Source organism: Centropristis striata, chromosome 8, assembly GCF_030273125.1.
Source record: "Centropristis striata isolate RG_2023a ecotype Rhode Island chromosome 8, C.striata_1.0, whole genome shotgun sequence".
NCBI classification, from domain to species: Eukaryota; Metazoa; Chordata; class Actinopteri; order Perciformes; family Serranidae; genus Centropristis; species Centropristis striata.
In genome coordinates this window covers 14,139,305-14,156,408 of record NC_081524.1, presented here as the reverse complement: position 1 = coordinate 14,156,408, position 17,104 = coordinate 14,139,305, and the positions used below count along the sequence as shown (strand labels likewise).

Here is a 17,104-nt window from a genome sequence, read left to right as displayed (position 1 = left end):
GAAGCATCAAATTGCAGCATGACTAGTCAATGGGTTTTGTTCATCCTGTTACACTGAAACTGTTGAGTAAATTAATTTTCAGTCTAGCAGTATACTTTGCTGACACTTTGTTTTTAAAAACGACAATGTGAAAACAAACCAGAACTAAAATGCAGCAATGGATGTATATTCTTTTCCTTTTTCTGGACGAAATGACCCAAACTACAGGTATGAAAGGTCAGAATGATTGTTTTTGGATTCTGACACAAATTCTCCCATTTGTGCATTCACAGACTCTATGAAAGAAGTGGACGTAGCTTCTGGGCCTAAAAAGTGAAGCCAATGGTCAGATAGTATAGAAGTAAATGAGAAAATGACCATACTTCTCACATAATTTATTACCTCAGTAAATGTTTTTTTAATAAGTTTTTGGTCTCAGTGTTCGTCAATACAGCACGATTTTCATTGTGTAAGTTATGGTCCCACCGATCCGATTGATAAGCCACTATCACAGTGATGTGTATCCATGGCACTGTGTACATTTAAGCAGCCATGTACTTGTTTTTGGTTTACCTCAAATCATTGGAAATGACTTTGCTGGCAGCAGCTTTGCATAGCTTAGCGAGGAGCCAGGTGTAGTCAGGTTGCTGGCTAGTTGGGAGTACATGCTGTTCTCTCTCTTCTTGATCCCACCTCTCGTTATTTATGATCACTTCTGGCTCTAAAAAACAAGTTTGGCAACAGCCGAAAGAGCAAACTCAAAGTTTAAAAATGGTAGTAGTCAAACCTTGAATGACGTCACGGTGGCTACATCCACTTCTTCTGTACACTCTATAGTACAGAAACAAAACCTGCTTAGAATCAGCGTGGAGTGCAATACAGGCCAAAAGTTTGGACACACACCTTCTCATTCAATGCGTTTTTCTTTATTTTCATGACTATTTACATTGTAGATTCTCACTGAAGGCATCAAAACTATGAATGAACACATATGGAATGATGTACTTAACAAAAAAGTGTGAAATAACTGAAAACAGGTCTTGTATTTTAGATTCCTCAAAGTAACCACCCTTTGCTTACTAGAATATAAGACATGTTTTCAGTTATTTCACACTTTTTTGTTAAGTACATAATTCCACATGTGTTCTTTAATAGTTTTGATGAATTTACAATGTAAATAGTCATGAAAATAAAGGAAACGCATTGAATGAGAAGGTGTGTCCAAACTTTTGGCCTGTACTGTATGTCATTGGACACAGCAAGTTATTGGTTTTATGTGCTGACCTCATGCTGCCCTCACCCTGACTGAAAGGTTCAACCTAAACAGTTATGACATATTTTTCAACACTCTGCCTGTCCTTACAATTCATACTGCCTCTCTCCATGACTAAGAGCCCATTGGTTCACCCTAAAGATGGATCCCACTCTGTCCTGTATTAAAAGGAAATAAATCGCATTAAGGAGGTAATGATACGGTGTCATGCTGCCCCTTTTTTATTTTGCCTCAGTAATGCTAGGTTATATGTGCACTTCCCAAGCGTTTAGTGTCACTCAAGTGTCTGTCAGTGCCAGTGGTTGTTCATCCTCCAGACAGGCAGAGAAACACAGTCAGAACAGCAGCCAGGTGTTTCATCCGACCAGCGGCTTGGAAGATGTGTCAAGGTTAGTTCAAGCAGGTGGAAAGCAGCTCAGCCTCCCACCCCCCCTCTGCCTCCTTTTGCGCTCCAGCAAAGGAACATGCTTAGATCAGTAATGAAGCTTCTCAGAGCAATAGACGGAAAGACTGACTGACAGACACAAGACTGACAGGCAGGGGCACATGCACACTAGACAGGCGGGAAAGAAAGAGGACATTGATCCGTGAAATGGGTTTTAGTCTTTGAGCGAGAGTTGATTACTAGGTGTGTTTTCACTCAGCCTTCTCTCCGTCTATCTGCTTTTCCAATTAGGAGATAAGACCGAGTCAATATCGAGCAAGGCAGTGTGTCTGTGTGAGTGGGAACGCATACGTTTGTGTTTGTTTCTGCGTGTGTGTGTGTGTGTGGATCGGCAGGTTTAGGGAAACTGTGAATGAATTCATCATCGGCGAGCAGGTTGCCATTAGCTGAAACTTTGAAGTGGAAACTCACTGATGGTTTATTTTCATCATTGTCAGCAGAGCAGGCGTTGAATGTAAAAAAAAACAAATAAACAGGGGAGCACAGGACGATACATTTGAGTGTGTGTGTGTGTGTGTGTGTGTGTGTGTGTGTGTGTGTGTGTGTGTGTGTGTGTGTTTATATGAGTGTGTGTGCATGTGGTTGGGTGGATCTACAGTGTATGAAAACACTTTCCGTGACCACACCTTTCAGACAACTTGACATTTACACTTTACACATTTACACTGACTGCAACATTTTTATGAGAACGCCTATATAAATGTATATATGTGTGCATGCGCCAAAGTTTAATGTCTCAAGAGTGATGCAGTTTAATCAGAACCAGTCTGCCCGCCCATTCTGACTATCCACACACTCCCACTGGCTGGAGAAGCAGCCTGTAACTCATTACCCTGCTCTGCTGTTGCCAAATGTTGCTCCAGAAACTGTTTGGATACACAACCACTCCTCAGTATTTAAAAATCCACATCATGTGACACATCGCTTGCCATCGTGTGTCAACACATGTTGTTTCGGTGGACACACAGAGGTCTTGTTTTCCGTCAGCTGCACATCATGTCTGAAAAGTGGAAAGTCTTAGTTGTTGTGTTTCTGTTTGCGAGAACAGAGAAGAGAGAAATAATGAACTGACGTGTATAAAAGTTGAAAGACTCTAAGGGTGTCTCTGTTTTTACAGTGAATCATCTCGTGCGATCATCAACCTCCCTTCCTTGCAGAGAGTTAGCACTCACACACGCACACCACAGACTGAGAATCACTGTGTGTGTGTTATTTAACGTGCTTCAGAGGCAGCTGCAGGATGGAGTGTATTCTTGACCTCCTCTCCTCCGTCGCTGTTGCATTCCTTCTGTCAGAATCAGCAGGAGAGAGAGAGAGAGAGAGAGAGAGAGAGAGAGAGAGAGAGAGAGAGAGAGAGAGAGAGAGAGAGAGAGAGAGAGAGAGAGAAAGAGAGAGAGAGAGAGAGAGAGAGAGAGAGAGAGAGAGAGAGAGAGAGAGAGAGAGAGAGAGAGAGAGAGAGAGAGAGAGAGAGAGAGAGCATTCCAGCGCTCTGCATGATCACAAAGTGGGAGGGAGTTATGACGAGAGATCATATTCCATCTGGCTATTGTGAGAGTTGAATCTGTCAGAGGAAGGAAGTCACAAGCTGCCGCCAGTTTTGTCATGAATAGATGGAAGTTTGAGCAGCTCACTGAGTGTCTCTTGACAGAGAAACTTGACTGTGAGACGGTTTAATATCAGGGAGCTTGATTGCAGGTATCAGAGCAGGCTGCAGTGTTTTCTGCCCTACAGAGGTGTGCCTCTATCTCCCGTGACTCTGACTTGTTTTCCAGCAAACTGACATGTACTTAATGTTTTTTTTCCTTTTTTGGTGGCGTGGGAAAAACATTTAACATCCATTTGGAAGTGTAGTAGTCCATATTTTCTGCCATCTGTTGTGCAAATCAACCCATCTGTAATAAGTGTATTGTTTCCAATGAAGAGAGCATGCTGTCGTGCTGTTTCCTTGGAGAAATAACTTGTTAATTTTGTGTCAGAGAGATGATTATGAAATACTTAGAAAAAGGTGAATTCTTCTTTAAAGCTTTGGCAAAACAGCAATGCACTTTCTTTGTGACATGTTGTCATTTAGAGACATCTTTTAAGCATAAATACTGCAGCGCAGCGTGTAAATGTGTGGTATTTTGTGCAGCATATACTGTGCCCTGCACACCACGGAAATAAAACTGTCTAAAATGTCATCAATCACTCTGGTAGAAAGCCACAAATTGAAAGATTGTCTTTCTTGCAACCCCTAAACTGATTTTGTTGGCCGAAGTAATAAAAGTGTTTATAAGCTGCAATATGGATACAGTCTGCTGTTACTGTATATGATGTATCATAAAAGTGATAAATATCATGAAATACAACAGTGGATTTTCTGGCTTTTCACTTGAGAATCCTTTTTATAGATAAAATAGCCGGGTGGAAATGTGTGCTGCGTTATCACAAGACAGTGATATGACTTTTTGAAAAGATAAAGGCAGCTGCTGTAAGGCTTCACTATGTTGGACTAGCTACGTCAAGCAAGTTTCAGATATCTGCAGGCTGATTTTAATACTAAAATTAAATAAACCTTAAACCGTGGCCTCATACAGAGATACAACATCAGTCTTAAATTCAGGTGTAAGTTAAGTACATAAACTGCACTTAAAGGTCCCATATTTTAAAATGTGAGGGGCATTAACTTAAGCTCAATGGTCAGGGGATAGAATCTGACAAATAGGGTTTCAAATACCTTTCCAGGAAAAGCGGTCAATTCATAATAAGAGTGCAGTGTTGTGAGCAGACCGGGCTTTTATGGGACTTTATTTGATTTTATAAGGATTTTAAAAGCTTAAGAACTCAAAGGAGTACCGTGATTCAAAAGGACGGCTCTTAAAAGCATTACCAAAAAAAGATTTTCCCAAAGCAACATGTATGGAAACATACAAATAGATGAAAACAAACACAAAAACACAACATAAACCCACTAGTCCTTTATTCAACTCCACACTTATGGTTTAAAACCCCTCCCTAAAAAGTGAGCCAACAACACAGCCTCTGCAATGTTTTTTTCCAAAATTGCTCTCTGTTTAATATGCAGGGGCAAGTTGTTGCATACGGAGATCACCGTGCAGGAAAATGACCACTACATGACATAAAGTTGGCTTCCAGCCACGTCAGATAGTTTGATAGTTAGATCGCTGCCACTAGTGTAGGTAGAATTGATTTATACATATTTAACAATCTACGTGTGAAATTTCATTTATGTACAGTACAGGCCAAAAGTTTGGACACACACCTTCTCATTCAATGTGTTTCCTTCATTTTCATGACTATTTACATTGTAGATTCATCAAAACTATGAATGAACACATGTGGAATTATGTACTTAACAAAAAAAGTGTGAAATAACTGAAAACAGGTCTTGTATTTTAGATTCCTCAAAGTAACCACCCTTTGCTTACTAGAATATAAGACATGTTTTCAGTTATTTCACACTTTTTTGTTAAGTACATAATTCCACATGTGTTCATTCATAGTTTTGATGAATCTACAATGTCAATAGTCATGAAAATAAAGGAAATGCATTGAATGAGAAGGTGTGTCCAAACTTTTGGCCTGTACTGTATATTAGTAGTTTATGTGAAATTTTGATAGAATCTTAGCGGATTTGGGATACAGTTACGTTATGAAACATATAGTTCGGGTTTAGTTGTTTAACTTCATCTCCCACAGGTAATAATCAAACTAGTTTCAATTTCTACTGGTCCAGTATATGTATATGTTTTTTACATTAAAGTGTCCAAAGATCTTCCAGTAGAAGCTCATAGTACAAATATGAACCTGAAATGTGCATGATGTCCCCTTTAATGGCCGACACAATGCAAACCCACCAGTACGATCATCCGAGTGTATCTCAGGGAATACTGTGGAGGACTATTTAAATTAGTCTGTGACACTAATATCCATCTTGTCTTGTCTCCACTTGTGCCTGCCCTGCTCTGTCAGACGTTTTTGTGTGTCTCTTAATAAGATAGTTTGATGTGTGTGTTCTACACGGCTATGATAATGACTCACACTCTAATTAGCATCACTAATCAACTGTCATCATGCTGACCCACTATATCTGTGTGTCTGTCTTTCTCCGTCTAAATTTGGGGATACACGCTCGGCTGCTCGCTCGCAATTCGCCCTCAGATTTCAGCGTTTGAAGTCGATAAAAATATGATTTTCCACAAGGCAGTAAACGATGATCTGATTAATGCAGCGATTCCATGACTGACTAATGCGGTTTAGTTGATGTTTAAGTCCCAGCTATTTCCCTTTCAGCTCTCTCTTGTGTAGACTCACTTTAGCTGCAGCTCTCTGTAGCAGTCTCTTACAATCAGACAGAGGCTGGATTGTGATGTCTCTTTTGGAGTGTTTTCTCTCCCCTCTCTGTCTCTGTCAGTTCAGTTTTGTCTGTGTTCAAAGCCTACGACTTTATTGCACATGTGGCTGTCTTTGTGTAAGCACGTCTGTGTTGGTTTTCGATGATACACTTCCTCTCACTGCACCGTGTCATTTTTTTTAACAATGTGATGTCTGTTCAGTGGGATGTTTTGAAATTTGCTTTGTATCCATATTTGCAGTTGCATGTATCGTTCTGTTCTTCCACATTGAAAGCATTTTTTTTGCCATTAAAGATTTTATGCTGATTGTTATTTTTTCTCTTTGTAGATGCAAGAACAAGTTGTACCCCGATAATCTTCCTCGTACCAGCGTGGTGATTGTGTTTCACAACGAGGCGTGGAGCACGCTGCTAAGAACCGTCCACTCTGTCATCGACCGCTCTCCACACACTCTGCTGGAGGAGATTGTCCTGGTGGACGATGCCAGCGAGAGAGGTATAAACACACACACACACACACACACACACACACACTGCAGGATAATTCCTTCACTGTTTGAGGCTTAGCCTATTTCTTTTAGAGCTACTGTATGATTTTGCCATGTTTGTGCGTGTGTGTGTGTGTGAGAGTGTGTCTGCACCGGTGCCCAACAGCCAGTCAGCATATATGGCCTGTGTGTGCCACTCCACCCTGTGCAATGCTGCTAATCCCTGTTTGGGGGAGATTAGGTCTTTAATTCGCCAGCCGCAGGGATTACACTCTGTTATTACCCTCAATCCCCCCCATCCGCCACCACACAGCACCAACTCACCCTATGGGACCTCAGGTTGGATGGTGCAAATCAGAGGGTGTATATATGTGTGTGTGTGGAGGGGGTGAATACAGGTGGAGGAGCTGTCGGAAGGCATGCTAAGGCGCATTCATACAAGCAAACACACACTTCCCTTTGATCTCTGTTGCTACAAAAGGAATAGTTTGGAGGAGTAGCACGTAATCCAGCTTCTGTTATGTGTGTGTTTTTGTCAGTCGTGTATGCTTTCATGTGTTTATTGGATTCTTTTTCATGCTTATTTTAATGTTTATTTGTATGTTCTCAAAGATTTCCTAAAGCGACCGTTGGAGCAGTACGTCAGAAGGCTGGAAGTCCCCGTCAGAGTTGTGAGGATGGACCAGCGGTCCGGACTTATTCGCGCTCGCCTCAAGGGAGCCTCCATCTCCACCGGACAGGTGTGTGTGCATATTCACATATATGACATGCACTACCCGGTGACCTGCTCACCATATGGTTTGTGCACTGTTGGGTTTGTTAAAATGTTTTCTATCCATGTTTCTAGGTCATAACCTTTCTGGATGCTCACTGTGAATGCACAACAGGGTGGCTGGAGCCTCTGCTCGCCCGCATCAAGCAAGACAAGTAAGACACACACGAAAGACATACACACCTATGACTAGTATTAAAAAAAAAAAATCAATGAACCATTGTTAAGCCTGCAGGGGGCTTGCCCCTGTGTTTATTTAATGCTTAATTACTTATTCTTTGTTTACTGCTTCCCGCAAGCAGCTACTCAAATATTCACACCAACACATGCATAGAGATGAGGAGGGTGTGATGAGTGAGAGTGATGGGAAGTCACAGCATGGTCCGTTGTTTTAAATGCATTTGGTTCTTAGCCAGGAGACTAATTGTAATTAATTGGAAATCAACAACACCGCCCTGTCATGTCCGCTGGATTAGAGACACTCTTTATTTCCTTAAATTGGAGAAAATTAGACTATCTTTATCTGGCTGCTCCAGTAAGTTTGGGAAACTATGGGGCCCATTCCTACAATTTGTTAAGACGACAGATCTCCCACTTACCCCTGACTGACATGACAGAGGCAACTTAGAGGGGTGGATGTGTTGCTTCTGGTGTGTTGAGGGTCGCATGCCACTACTCTGATTTAGGATGTCTGTTGCTATTTCAATTACAGTTTACTATTACCTGACTGATGTGCCTGTGTTTGTTTTTATTTTATTTATTTTTTGTTTTTGTTTATTGTTGGTTTTTTTTGTGGCTGTTCCGGTTCTGTGGGTTGTTCGGGTATGCAGCAATACTTCCAGGATCACTCTTGTTCTTTGTTGTTTGTTTTTTCTATAAGAAAAATGACTAATTTACTCTTTGTATGTTTTAATACTGTTGTACCCATCTGCAAAACCCAATAAAAAAAGTTTGAAAAAAAAATTAAAAAAAATGCATTTGGTTCTGGAGGTGCCGCACCTTGCAGATGAGCACTTAGTGGTGATTGATGACCATGTTTGCGTGTCTGTGTTAATGCGTTTGCTGCAGGAGAACGGTGGTGTGCCCCATCATCGACGTGATCAGCGATGACACGTTTGAGTACATGGCAGGATCCGACATGACGTACGGGGGCTTCAACTGGAAGCTGAACTTCCGCTGGTACCCCGTACCCCAGAGAGAGATGGACCGCCGCAAAGGAGACCGCACACTTCCTGTCAGGTGGGTGATCCAGCAGGACCACCCCGGCCTTTTAGATGCATCTTTCAGCTCGTTATTTATCGTGACCAGCTCCAGGGCTGCTGTTATGCAGCTGACCTTTACCCTCTCTGTTGGGTCAAGTGAAAAGAGAATTTGCCTACAGGGAAATATTTGAATCATTAGTAAAATACCACATGATCATTCACTCTCACTCTGTCAGCAGCTGTGTGTTCAGAGCTTCTGAGCTGTAGTGTTGCTGATAGGCATTCACAATTGATATGCACAGAGTAATCATACTCTACCATTTAATGTACCCTAGTTAATCATCATAAAAGTGTTCTAAAGGCAGAAATACTTAACCAATAGATTGAACTCTCCATTGTAGCTCCTGTGCAGTTTTATATCATTTCTCATGGCTCAGACCTTGGAAGTGAAATCGAGAGCTTATTTCTGCCTGTCTATCATCTCTTCTTCCTGCTCTTGTTTCTAAACACGCTTGATGCCATTATTCAAGGTCACACGCATAATATATGTTATGTAACACTCTGGTGCCCCTGTTTTCAGCTGTTTTTCACAGTTGTGCATGACAAAATGTTCCTCAGGGCGTCTTGTAACTGGCCTAAAAACAAAAATGGGTTGTAGGGTCAGGGTATGAAATTAAGAAGTACTTTCCACTAATGACAGAATTTACATAAAGCCCTGTCCTGTTAGGAAGCAGTTTTATATTCTGGAGCAGATTTGACAGCCATTGCACATAAACAAGTTTTCAGAATGAAGCTTGTTTTTTTTAGTTTTCAGTCTAGCACCAGTTTAGTTCACATCATGTAGCGGCAAATTAATAGACGAGTAGAATCTGCTGTGATTTCAAATTATCACATCTGCATTTGGTGTTAAGCAGCTGATAATCATACAACCTTGAGAGCTTTTCTTGATTAGCTAATGCATTAGAAAGCTACAGGCCTGCTGCTGTCACACTCCGAGGAGCCTCAGAGAGTGACGGCACAGGAGGAAACCTCAAGAGCTAAAGTGGTTGTTAGAGGCTCATCTACCTTGTAATTTACAGTGCTCTTGCAAAAGTCTTAGGTCACTTGGAAAGTTTCTTTTTACTGCTTTTGGATAGAAAAAAAACACAAGCATCTAAGGTTTAAAGAAGACAAAGGAGAAAAACCCTCTGAACATATCAGATGGTCTTGTGTCAATTAGATGCTGTAATTCCTTCAGACAAAACACTGGGAGACTTAAACACAGCTGCAAAATACTGCCCTATAATTACAGTTGTTGTTGATCTTTGTTGTCTCAGTGTGGTTAATAGACATGTTTTATTGTCACTATTTGCAGCCTCACTGTTTAGATGAATGTCTTTAGCTAGAAATAGTTTTTTTTCGCTGCAGTGTACATCTGTGTTTGTTTCACTGTAATGTGTTGATGTCTTGTAAAAAATATTGATTTGTTAGCTGAAGAGTTAAGAGAGGTTTGATAATATTAACAGTTACACATTCATTATTTTTATCACCATAATTTACTGCTCTGTTTTAGTTTCCTGATTATCGCCCGTGTTGTTCAACAAGCTAGTATTTGTGTTGCTTATTATTTCACATTCTCAGCTAAATCTATTGCTCTCTGTGCTCTCAGGTTATGTTTTACTTGGGTTTGTCCATTTGTATGCAAGGTATTGTGTGTTGGGAAGTGAACTTGGATGTTAAATGAAAGCAAAAACCAGGCAGTAAGAAAAATAAGCCTGATCTACAAAGAAGGAAACCATCCTGTGAGCGAGAGCCCTGAGGCCATTAAACACTGACAAACAACAGAGAAGTGAGCAGAAAAACAGAGAATGAAAAAAACAAAACAGGAAAACAGCAGAGCGAGCAAGAGCGGTGAAACTTACCACTCTGATGGGATCTGTAGATACCGTGTGACCTTTAGAAACCAGGCTTCCAGTGAATTAAGTGCCACTAACCCACCTCGCTCTTAATTTACCATCCTGTGTCTCTCAGGACTCCCACCATGGCAGGCGGCCTGTTCTCCATAGACCGAGATTATTTCCAGGAGATCGGCACGTATGACGCAGGCATGGACATCTGGGGTGGAGAGAACCTGGAAATCTCTTTCAGAGTGAGTGAACACACCCGCAGCCATGACATGACTATATTCTTCCATGCACTGGCAGCCATTCATGCACATTACACTTGTGAGTCTGACTTCTCTGACTAAATTGTTGACTTGACTAATACTTTGTCAGGCGTCATGCTGACTGGCGTTCAATCAAAGTTATTCAGACTGTCACAACACAGACTGGACCAAACTGCGTCACCCAGCTGAGGCCTGACACTATTTCTGTTCTATACGCTGTAATGTATGTGTGTTCTGAGGCCAAATCTGTTGTGTTACAGATTTGGCAGTGCGGTGGGACGCTAGAGATTGTCACATGCTCTCACGTGGGCCACGTGTTCAGAAAGGCAACACCCTACACGTTTCCTGGAGGGACGGGACAGATCATCAACAAAAACAACCGACGCCTGGCAGAAGTCTGGATGGACGAGTTTAAAAACTTCTTCTACATCATCTCTCCTGGTGAGTTTGTGTATTTGTGTGTGTGTGTGTGTGTGTGTGTGTGTGTGTGTGTTCTCGTACTTCCTACATAGTGAGGACCAGAACACGTTTTTAACCAACAAAGTGAGGACATTTCGGCCGGTCCTCACTTCTTTAAAGGCTTCTTTGGAGATTTCAGACTTTGTTTTAAGGGTTAAAGGTTACATGATAATGATAATTAACTGAAACTGTATTGTGTGGTTACAAAACTAACTAAAATGATCGTAAAAATGTCCTTCATTTTCGTCTTTGTCAACTTTTTTCATACGTAATGAAGATGGATAAGACAAAGGAAATAAAGGCAAAATTTACTGTGACCTCTTTTAATCTCCCACCCAACAAATACCCCATTACAAAAAACTAAACTAAAACTAAAGCATTTCAAAAAAATAAATACTAAACTAAAACTAGCAAACTAACACTAAAAAATAATTAAAACTAACTGAATTTAAAAACAAAATTGAAACTAAAACTAATGAAAAATCCAAAACTATTATAACCTTGCTAGGGAATTCACTGTTCCAATGAGGGTCCTCACAAAGATAGAAGTACAAGAATGTGTTTGTGTGTGTTTGTGTTTGTGTGTGTGTGTGTGTGTGTGTGTGTGTGTTTGCACTCATGCAAGTATGTGCTCATGTGTGGAGTTTAATCTCTGTGGCAGCAAGTGTGATCTATCCATTAACCTGGTGACAATGTGATATTGCAGTGGTGACCCAACAGTGCAGGAAGGGGGGGCGGCGAGTAATTTCACGCTACGAAGCATCTATTGACTCACACATGCACACACTCGCACAAGCCGGCAAAGCAAAGACAACTAAAAGTAAAGCAAAAGTCACTAAATGGAGTTTTTTTTTTTTTTTTTTTATGTGAAGCAGCTCTCGGCTTGGAACTCACTTAAATACAGTTACTTCATTTTTTTTTTTTAAGCACGCTTCAGATTCTCCACAAGGGGGCGCTGTTCTGTTGTTGTTAGACAAACCAGCAACTTCCTGAAAGAGTAAAGCAAATGCAGAAATAAAAAAATGCAGTTCCTCAACTGGCCACTTGAGGCTGGCTCCAAAAGGGAGCCAGTTAACCCATTGAAGCCTGGAAAGCGGATACGTCGTTTTGTAGTATTTGTATAAGCTCTCAAATACTTTTTGAATTTCATTTCTATCTGCTACAGAGGCTGAAAAATCTATTATTTAGTAGAAGAGTTGACACTTTTTTTTCCAGAATTTCCAGAAAATTAGAGGTTTATTTTAAAATCGCCCAGCGGTTTTTCAGGCCTCAATGGGTTAAGATTAAGAATCTTTATTTTTTTTTGCATGCACACACAACAACTGCGAGCAGTGAATTTGTCCATCCTTTACACACCAGTGAACTCAACATGCTAGGAGCAGATTTCTCCTCCTGGGGGTTAAAACCCTAACTTCTAGGCCACGGACTGCCCTAATCCTAATTGACTCATGACCTCTGAAATGAAGTTTAAGTCATTATTGATTGTGATATTGTGTTCATGTTAGCCGTTATACTTAGCCACGAGCAGTATTAACTGATGTGTCCGTCCTGTTTAATTCACACAAATGTTATGCTGTCTGCCTGTCTGTCTGTCTGTCTGTCTGTCTGTCTGTCTGTCTGTCTGTCTGTCTGTCTGTCTGTCTGTCTGCCCTCAGCAGCCTGACTGACAGCAGAAATGTACTAAAATTACTGATTTACTTAATAGTTTTCATGTTGGCTTCATGGAAAGAAATCAATGATGTATATATTGATGGATTTTATGGGGAATCTGCGTGTAGTGAAACAGGAACACAGGCAGACTGGCAGCGTTGATCAATGAACGTAGATTCCATTAATAAGTTCAAAAAACGCATACAGCGTAAAAAACGCTTCCAAAAACGTGTCTAGTGGGTATTGAACTTCAGAGAGACATTAGTGGTAGTGGTGGTTGGGAGCAGTTCACATAATGCTGTTGATCAATGACACTGGATTAAGGTAGTTCCCTCCTCCAATGAGCTTGTGTTTTCAGTGTGGTTTGTATGTTTTTCTGTTAGCAGGTTTACAGATAAACAACTGGCCAGATTTTCATTGTGCTTTGAAAGAATCCGTTGCATTTTTGTAGCAGATCAGAGTCACAGGGCAGATACTTGAAATAATTCTCACTTTCATTGACATTGCGATAGGGCATATAGGGCTGTATTCATGTGGTGTCTGAATGATAACTAAACTTTTCTACCTGTCTGGGAAAATTCACATGAACGCCCCCTCAAGTTTGATCACTAACATTGCGAGCTAGGGCTTGCTTTGGCAGAGGTCTTTGCTCCTCCAGTGTGCTTTCATTTCATTTCTGGGTGCTTAAAATCAGCGCGTGGCCTCATTCTACTTCACCAGTAATACACTTTAGATCATGCTTAAATGGAAAAATACATTTAACAGCCACTCTGACCTTCAGATTAATGTCTGCCTGTGTGTGTGTGTGTGTGTGTGTGCGTGTGTGTGTGTCCAGGTGTGACCAAAGTGGACTACGGTGACATCACGTCTCGTACGGCTCTGAGGCAAAAGCTTCAATGTAAACCCTTCAGCTGGTACTTGGAGAACGTCTACCCTGACTCTCAGATACCCAGACACTATTACTCCCTGGGAGAGGTGTGCTCTCACACACACACACACACACACACACACCATTTGACTCACAATATTTGCGGAACTGTCATTCGCTGTCAGACAGACACAGATCTATCTTTGACTCACCGCCTTTAGGCTGAAATCCAAAGCAGACACATTAAATCTGTTTGAAAAAGGGTGTGGTTCTTATGTTGAAGCAATCATGTTGCTTAATGTGGTTTCTGTGTGTGTTTAGATCCGTAATGTGGAGACAAACCAGTGCTTGGACAACATGGCCCGCAAAGAAAATGAGAAAGTCGGCATTTTTAACTGCCACGGCATGGGAGGCAACCAGGTATCTGACGAAGTAAAAAGCAACATAAAGAAACATTTTTAGAATCATGTTGTGTGTGTCAGTATTTATTTTTGTAACCTGCCCTTCCACCACCCACAGGGATAGTTAGCATTGGGGTCTTTGGAAAGCGGTTTAACATGTGGAATCTGTTTGTGTGACTTGCAGGTTTTCTCTTACACGGCCAATAAGGAGATCAGGACGGACGACTTGTGTCTAGACGTGTCCAAGCTAAACGGACCCGTCATGATGCTCAAGTGCCATCACCTCAAAGGCAACCAGCTCTGGGAGTACGACCCTGTGGTGAGTGAAAACATAGTGAAAATGTATATGTTACTCTATACCAGCTATTCTCAACCTTGGGGTCGGGACCCCAATTGGGGTCGCAAGATGATTTCTGGGGGTCGCCAAATCATTTTGGAAGTCAGCTCTGTCTCCACTGTGTTAAAGTGTTCATGTGTTAATGTGTTTTAGTCTTTTTGGTCATTTCATGTCTTTTTTTGATCATTTTGTGTGTTTTTTTGTCATTTTGTGTGTTTTTTTGGTCATTTTGTCTTTTTTGGTCATTGTGTGTCTGTTTTGGTAATTTTGTGGTCAATTTGTGTGTTTTGTGGTCAATTTGTGTCTTTTTTTGGTAAATTTGTTTCCTTTTTTTGGTCATTTTGTGTCTTTTTTTGGTCAATTTGTGTCTTTTTTTGCTCATTTTGTGTCTTTTTTTTTGCTCATTTTGTCTTTTTTTAGTCATTTTGTGTCTTTTTTGGTCATTTTGTGTCTTTTTTTGGTCATTTTCTGTCTTTTTTGTCATTTTGTGTCTTTTCTGGTCATTCTCTGGCTTTTTTCGGTCATTTTATGTCTTTTTTGATCATTTTGTGGTCAATTTGTGTCTTTTTTGGTCATTGAAGCAGACAAAATGCAAACTGTTTTTCACCTCAGTTTTGTGTCCCCACCCATCCATTCGGTATCACTGCAGTATACAGCAAACAAGGTCCTTCTGCAACAAGCACAGCTCATAAAATACATCGCATCATATAAAAGCAAGAAGAAAATTAGAGAAAATGCAAATGAGGGGCCGATTATGCACCAAACTATGTTCAACTGAGTCAAGAAACTACATTTAGATGCGTCAACTACAGTGTTTGCATTGCAAATGTAATTTTTTAAATCATGTTTTCACCTTGAATTTGTATTGATTTTTTACAGTTTTTTCACAGCTTTCAACTGTGTCTTCATAAATAAAAAGGAAGTTTTATTCCCAGATCTTTCCCAAAAACTGAAAATGATAATCCCTGTGTATTCCCAACACACACACACACACACACACAAACACACACACAAGCACACACACACACACAAACAAGCACACGCACACACACACACACACACAAACAAGCACACGCACACACACACACACACATACAAACAAGCGCACACACACACACACACACACACACACAAACAAGCACACGCACACACACACACACACACACAAACAAGCGCACACACACACACACACAAACAAGCACACACACACACACACACACACACACACACACACACGCACAGTATGACAGCACATATTTAAGACCAGCTGTCATGTCAGTTTGTGGGAGATTTATTGTTTTCAGTGTGATATATATCCAAGTTGACATGTTACTCAACTCTCACCACAGCATGCCTCACACTAAGAGAGCTAAGCCAAAACTAGATTGAACCTCAAAATGATTGAAAAAACCCCACAGAATTTTAAATATGTATTTATTTGCATGCCCTTGTGTTTCCTCTCTCTGTGCAGAAGCTGACCCTGATCCACGTCAACAGTAACCAGTGTCTGGACAAGGCCAGCGAGGAGGACAGCCAGGTGCCCAGCGTCAAAGACTGCTCACACACACGCTCCCAACAGTGGCTACTCCGCAACGTCACACTACCAGAGGTCTTCTGACCACACTCCGCACAGTCACAAACACACACACTCACACACACAGCGGCCCAGAGTAAGCAATCAGGGGAACAGACGTGTTTATTAAAATTGGGCACCAGGAAAGAAGAAACTTCCCACAAGTGGATTCGGGAAGACGAGAGGAGGACGGATTGGACGGTACTACCTCTGCCAGAGATCAGAGGGAGGAGTGTGTTTGAGCCTCCTCGGAGCGAGGAAAGAGGAAAGACTCCCTCTAGGAGACGATGGCTGTTGTTTTACATTTGTTTCTTGTTTTTTTAAAAGAGATTTTAACCGCAGAGAGTGACTCACTCGCTCGCTGGGCGCAATTAAAGAGACTGGCCAGTGGAGACGAGGTTTGCACTCACAGCGTCCCTGGACAAAGCAGTCCGCCCTTCAACTCATCACTTAACGTTTACTGACTGCCTCTTATGAGAGTGTGTGCACTTACATGTGTGTGTAAATGGACGTGTGTATGCGCAGATGAATGTATGCTTTGAGAAGGGGACTGAATTCCTTGTTGATTTCTTTTTTTAATTTAATTTTGTAATGGATTTTAAAAATGAAAACTCTATGAAGAAGGGTGCATGTGTAAGTGTGTGTGAGTGTTGTGTGTGTGTGTGTGTGTGTGTGTGTGTGTGTGTGTGTGTGTGTCAGAGCCCCTCCTACAGTGTTGCAGCAGTGTCTGTCTCCCTCTGGTGTTACTCCTCAGCATCTCATTCTACAGACTGAGGCCTCCTCGCCGAGGGATTTCCACGGGACTGCACATTAAAAAAAAAAAAACGAACATGAGGACTTCTGACGTCTGCCATCCGCAGAGATCTAGAGATAGAGAAATATGATGTTTGTGATATCTTGAGATTTCTATGTCAAGTTTTTACATGGCTTTGTCTGTTTCTACAGTCCTGTGAGAGTGCCACAGAGCAGTAACCCTAGTCTGTCTATCCGTCTCTGTTGTCTTTAAAGATGTTTAACATAGAGCTTACACACACACACAGAGAGAGAGAGAGGACTCTGCATATGTAACTGATGTTCACTGCCTCATGTAGTGTAAATCTATAGGGAACTCTCCCATAAGGCACTACATAGCCACACACACATCCTGTATACATATA

At 41.3% G+C, this 17,104-nt stretch overlaps 1 protein-coding gene across 1 annotated transcript in view; it reads left to right on the top strand.

The window, feature by feature from the left end:
• The window catches only part of galnt1 (UDP-N-acetyl-alpha-D-galactosamine:polypeptide N-acetylgalactosaminyltransferase 1), a 52,329-nt gene extending 35,519 nt beyond the window's left edge, over window positions 1–16,810 (top strand). The window contains exons 5-14 of the mRNA XM_059338585.1: window positions 6,381–6,547; window positions 7,152–7,279; window positions 7,387–7,466; window positions 8,380–8,550; window positions 10,524–10,641; window positions 10,920–11,100; window positions 13,604–13,743; window positions 13,958–14,056; window positions 14,222–14,356; window positions 15,846–16,810. Of these exons, the coding sequence (XP_059194568.1) occupies window positions 6,381–6,547; window positions 7,152–7,279; window positions 7,387–7,466; window positions 8,380–8,550; window positions 10,524–10,641; window positions 10,920–11,100; window positions 13,604–13,743; window positions 13,958–14,056; window positions 14,222–14,356; window positions 15,846–15,992 (1,366 nt within the window). The 3' untranslated portion in view covers window positions 15,993–16,810. The remainder of the gene's footprint in view (window positions 1–6,380; window positions 6,548–7,151; window positions 7,280–7,386; window positions 7,467–8,379; window positions 8,551–10,523; window positions 10,642–10,919; window positions 11,101–13,603; window positions 13,744–13,957; window positions 14,057–14,221; window positions 14,357–15,845) is intronic.
• Window positions 16,811–17,104: the final 294 nt, after the last annotated feature.